The 6,000-nt window shown below is 40.4% G+C and overlaps 1 protein-coding gene across 2 annotated transcripts in view; it reads right to left on the bottom strand.

The window, feature by feature from the left end:
* Positions 1-255: 255 nt before the first annotated feature.
* The window catches only part of NRXN3 (neurexin 3), a 1,516,445-nt gene continuing 1,510,700 nt past the window's right edge, over positions 256-6,000 (bottom strand). For both annotated transcript variants that reach the window (XM_045807717.2, XM_087856158.1), the window contains one exon: positions 256-3,658. In XM_045807717.2, the coding sequence (XP_045663673.2) occupies positions 2,733-3,658 (926 nt within the window). In that variant the 3' untranslated portion in view covers positions 256-2,732. The remainder of the gene's footprint in view (positions 3,659-6,000) is intronic.

Here is a 6,000-nt window from a genome sequence, read left to right as displayed (position 1 = left end):
TTCAGAAGTGTTTTCCCTCCTGCTTACCCTATCATAGCAATCTAAATAATAACAAACACCTGAGTTGACAGACAATAGTTGTTCAGCCCATAAATACGCCACTTTTTATAAATCTATATAAATAATTAGTCACTGGTTAGAAGATTTTATTTCACATGGTCCTAGCTTACTTGGCTTTCAATAAGATATGATGTTTAGCTCCTTTCCCAAATATTTAGAAAATAAATAAAAATGCATCATCATACAAGGTTTTGGGAAGAACATTTTATTGCTAAGCATATCCTTGAACGAAAATGCAAATATGAAATAAAAGAGAAAGGAAAAAGAAAAAGCAGTAACTTCACAACATCATAAAATAAATTCCTTAAGAGTCTGCTCGTAAAACAACAGGAATATGATAGAGGCTCACATACAGAATGCACATGTTCCCATAAGATTGTCCAAATAGAAACTTACACTAAAAGGAATATAACAAATGTATTTTTACTCAAATAAAAAAGTGTAAAGAAAGAAAGCAGGAAATCAGTTCACAAGACCTCAAGACTCCAAAAACAGCAATCTTTTACAGACATCGAGATATAATCAACTTCATATAGGTTGGGCCATTTAAGTTATCTAAAATCGTGCTTTGATATCTCTTTATAATCCTGTCTTTTTTAATGACAACAAAAAAATCCAAGACTCGTAACACATTGAAATATCAGATGATGAGGAACACCTCTTTCCATACACATTTGTAAAGGCTATCATCGTTTAGATTGCGTTTCGCCCCGTGTCTTTAAGATATTTCTCAAAAGTCAAATATTCATGCAACTTACGAAGACCAGCAAGAGTAGATTTCTAAATCTAAACAGCTGAATGGTTTTCATCTGTACAAAAGAAATTGTATACAGCCGACCCTCCAGAAGCCATACGTCATTTCTGTGTGAATATTTGTCTTGCTTTGTCTCTTGCTTTTTGCATTAGCTATGGCCACACAACCAGTTTGTTTTCCTGTACATTTGTTTCCTCTTCTCAAAAAGAAAGACAGACAACTGGAATATCAACCAAACAAACCGAAACAAACCCACAGAAAGGAAAGAACAGTTCTGAAAGCAGTATGTACATAGTGGCTAAGGAATTAGACCAGCAAAAATGTAGTAAAATATGTAAACAAAATCTGAGAAGATTGTTTATTCTCTTTGACACAGTTAACTGTGACAAAACTAAAACTCACACTTTCTTCACATTTTAAGGTTTACTTTTTTGTTGTTTTGTTATTTTCTTTTAAAACGACATTCTCATTCCACTTCAAAGACTTTAACAGTGTTCCTGTTGCAGTCATCCCATCAAACATACCATGATAAATATATCTGTATATATATTTATTTATATATATATTATACTATTAAATTCCTTTTTTTGTGTGTCACAGCAGCTTTATTCATTTATTATTTATTTATTTGTTTTTAGAAAAGATGGGCGAAGGGAGATGTGAGCAAATGGAAGGACAGAGTTATCCGTAAGTGTCAGGCTACAAAATTAAACCACTATGGAAAACATCATGTTGGGGGCGGGGGGAAAAATGTATTTTGCACTCTGTCATGCCACGTTTGGCTTGTGTGACCTTTTGTGGATCCATCACACGTTGAACTCCCCTACTGTTTTGATTCTTTAACGGACTTCTAGTATCGTCTTGTCTTTTATGATTGGCATGCATTTCAAACAGTCACAGATCCAGCCCACCCCCTCTCCACCTTCCCTAGGAAAGGCTCTGTGTTAGTTTGTGGGGCTCTCTCCTTTACCACAATTTGGCTGGGCTAATGAACAGGAACAATATTGTTAAGTAAAGCCAATAGCTCTGATAAAACCATCCCTAAACCCATCTGGCCAGGGTTTGGGTGGCAAATTCTGAAATTAGATCCTGAGGGACCAGCTTTTCAAATCGATGCTATCATCCATCATGTGGTTTTGCTATGTGTTCAGCAAAGCATCATACAGGAAACAAACAACAGATTCTAGAAATACCACAACCTGATATGTAGAGTGAACACCATGGTAGCTTTTGAGTTCATATGGCAATAGTCTCTCTTAACTTTCGTTTTCTGAGTTTTTTTGTTTTTTCTTCGTATGTCCAGTCATTCTCAAAAAATAAACAAAAACCCAAAAGCCATTTTTTTTTCCCCTCAGATCTTGAAAAGGTACACGTACACTGGCCAAAACCAGATAAGGGTGGGTTTTTTTGTTTTTGTTTTACTTTTTTTTTCATTTTTTTTTGTTTTTGTTTTTTACATAATTAAACCAAAAGGAAAAAAAAAAGAAAACATCGTTACAGTCAAGCTTCACAAACATCATTACAGACTCACTTGGAGTTATGGAACAAGTAAGCCATGGAGTCTTCTACCTTGGGTGAAAAGTCCTCAAGAGAAGGAAGCTTCCAAGTCCGCGAAAGTGGGGGAGCCAGCTGCTTGCTCCAAGAGCGCAAAGTATGTGCTTTATGATACAGCAGGGCAGAGAGAAAGTTCTGTCTCCGAGCGATGACTGAATCAAAGCAGCCACGGCTGAGCTTGATAGGTAGGTTCATGTGTGTGTGTGTCCTTTTAAAAACGGTTTTCCCCACCATAGTCGTGGTACACCCCATCTCATAGTAGTAACAGTTCTGACATCTGTGAAATCTCATTTCCAAGTATTTATAGATTTATATATAAATAATTCTGTGTCATAAATTCACGTGATTATTAGCGGTGTCGTTTTTACACATAATACTCCTTGTCCTTGTTTTTTTGTTTCTTGTGGCCGCTCTTCGAGCTCTGCTGCTTCTCCTTGATGAGCGTGCCGTTGCTCTGGGCTGAGTTGCTGATGTAGTTCCGCGTCTCGTCCACTTGATAGGACCCCTCGTCCCTGTTCCTGTACTTGTACATGGCGTACAAGAGGATCAAGATGCAGAGGGCGGCAGCAGCCACAATGCCGACGACCATCCCTGTTGTACTGCTCGACTCCCGGATCACCTCTGAGGCCCCCGGAACCCGTCTGACTCCCGGCTCCGTGGGGTTTGCTGTGGGCACATTACGGAACATGGGGGAAGTAATTAGTGGGCTCTTCAGTTTGGTGCTGTCTAGCTCATAGGCAGTGGGCAACGGAAGCAAGACTATATCAGGCTGGGGTTTGAGATCACGGTTATTCATTTTGCCAGCTGGCAATTTGGGCACCATCCCAGACGAGGAGGAAGCTGTGAAGCGGATCAGCTCAGGGGACAAAGATGTGGTAGTAGTCCTACTAGTTTCGGAGACTTTGTTAGGTCTAAAGTCCTTGGATTCCCACTTGGGCGCATGTGCTTTGTAGCCACCTTCGAAGATTGAAGTGGAAAGACTCTTATCTGTTACCAAGGAGAAGGTGGTGTAAAAATCTTCATCATCAGTAGGGGGCAGGTTAGAGTCAAAGGTTTCCCCTGAGCCATACCCAGATATCACCAAGCCATCATCATCACAACCATCGCTGCCTTGGTCCGACAAGCAAGGTAACCCCGCCTCAGAGGTCATGGACAGGGAATCTTTGGTGGTCTCAATAATGGTGAGGAGGGGGCGAAAGGTAGGGGGGAGTGTAATGGAAGGTGCACGAGTAGCAATAGGAGGGGTAGCTAAAGGGTCTTCTACAAGAAGAGGGACAACTAATTCACCTCCTGGGATTGAAAAGAAAAAGAAAAACACAATTAGTATATTTGTAGATAGACACAATCCATAGTCATTTCCAGTGACTGTATTTCATAGGTTAGGCATCAGAAATTACAATAAAATGACCTGGGTCCACACATGGATCCTTTCTTGCTGTAGCCTAACCATTCTAAACTGATTCAGAGCCCATTATATGCCTCTTGCCACCAAAATCTGAAATCCCTAGGTTGTAAAGATACTCTCAAGTAATTATTTAGATACGATTCAAGTAGGCTGTTTCCAGGATCTGCTTACGAGATAATGACATTGCATGTTACTGTTGGAAAAACTGGCTACAAGAATTTGTGTGTGTGTGTGTGTGTGTGTATGTGTATGTGTGTGTGTATGCACATGCTCATATGCACTCATGCATGTGATGAATCCGTGAGCCCTAGCATTTCTTTATCGCCGTCTTGGGTTTCTACTTACTTGCTCCCATGAGGATGAGCATGACATATTCTCCGTGTCACAGAGCTCAAGATCAGTGAACATAAAAGATTGTCTTTAGTAGCTTAAGCTACTGTCTTTAACATTTATCAAGTTCAGTCTTCATTTACTGTATGCTAAGTGAGGGGAACTAGGAGAGGTTAAAAATGTTCATCTAACAAACCCTTTTTGACTATGCTTTTCCAGAAATTCACCTATTAAATGACAACTTGCCTTGCACTGATCTCATACTATGTTTATGCATTGCTTTTATGCTATGGGCAATATATGCTGAGCTGGATACTAAATTTAAAAAATCCCCAGACTAGATATCCATGCTTTGAGGAAAACTCAGAGTCAGAAATGTAGAGATAGCAAAGTGAGTTTTTAAAATCAACAATTCTTGGAGCACCTGGGTGGCTCCATCAGTTAAGCATCTGGCTTTGGCTCCGGTTATGATCTCAGGGTCCTGAGATCAAGCCCCCTGTCAGGCTCCCTGCTCAGCTAGCCTCCCCCTCTGCCGCTCCCTGTTCTGTCTCTCTCTCAAGTAGATAAATAAAATCATAAGAAGATTAAAATCAGTGATTCTTACCTAGAGTGGGAAAAATAAATTGGTTTGCCCACAGACCCTAGTTATTGCACTTATAAACATGTGGACGAGGTCAGGAAAAGTTCAGAGTAGTTCAGTAAATCGTAGTGCCTTGCAAATCATGGGTACCACAGACATTCCCTGGTGGATGTTACTCACCTAATTGTAGGGCCACGGTTATTACTCACATGCGTAAGCAAGATAATCAAGGTCTCTTCTGTGTCTCTTTACAATAGTTATTTTTCAAACAGAGAATCTCCAGAAGTCACTGTTCATATCTCCTCATTGAATTTACTCCAAAAATGTATTCCAGCTGTTTTAAAAAAATCCTCTAGCAGGGACGGCATGATGTTTCCCGGTCCCAGTTAGTCAGACAGTTGAGTTGCTAATATGATACTGTTTCTGAGCTGGGTCGTTAAGCACTGAGCCAGGTGTGACGTTCTTGTCTGTTCTGCCCCCACAGTAACTGCCCTGATGGTGTTTGAACATCTGTCAGATGTGACTCTTGCTGAGGTGCCCCTTATTGGTGGCAGAGTTCTAGGTGGACAAGCCTTTGAGCTTACACAGTCTTTCCAGATTCTTCCTATGAAGACTGACTCACAAATGAGAACTCTTCTGCTCTGCTTCCCATACCTTACAACTTTAAAAACATTTCCTGTGCCTCCTTTGGAACTGGTGCAGCTGAACTGCCCAGATCGCAGCTGTGCTAAGAGAAGGGCCTCGCGAGAGGAAGGCTGTTGCATACCTTCGAAGGACCTGGGAGAACCCTTTGTGCCCAGGTCAGAAGCTTTACTCCAGAATTAACCAGTAACATTGTGTTAAGCAGACAGAAACGGAGTTGGGGAGGGTGGCAATAATGTATATCAGGTGTATCATTGGGAAGGTAACATACGGTCCGTCATGTCTGTCCTACCTGATAATGTTACCACATGTAGGGAAAGATGTGAACCTTCCTGAGCATTTCAAGATGATATTTTGGGCTATGCAATAACCCCAAGCTTCTCTTCTAGTGCTCAAGAGTTTCAAACTATTGAGTGAAACGATCTTTGCAGATTTGTCAAAGCTTCAGACTTGTTTTACTGGACCAGTGTGACTTTTTTTTTTTTAATTTTTTGACATTGTGAATATATATAATTCATATATCTTGCAACATATTTAATGCACAATTTACAACTTTTGCTAGTTTTTATAACTGGGATTTGGAGCACAGTTCCCTAAAGGTAAGCCAGTCCTAAAACTAACCCTGAATTTACTTTTCTCCTTATTCTTCTGGGGACGGAGGGGGTGGCCAAGTGT

This window comes from Ursus americanus, chromosome 26, assembly GCF_024610735.1.
Source record: "Ursus americanus isolate L20-20 chromosome 26, mUrsAme1.1.p, whole genome shotgun sequence".
Classification (NCBI taxonomy): Eukaryota; Metazoa; Chordata; class Mammalia; order Carnivora; family Ursidae; genus Ursus; species Ursus americanus.
The sequence above is the reverse complement of the archived record's forward strand: the minus strand, read 5'-3'. Positions and strand labels throughout refer to the sequence as shown.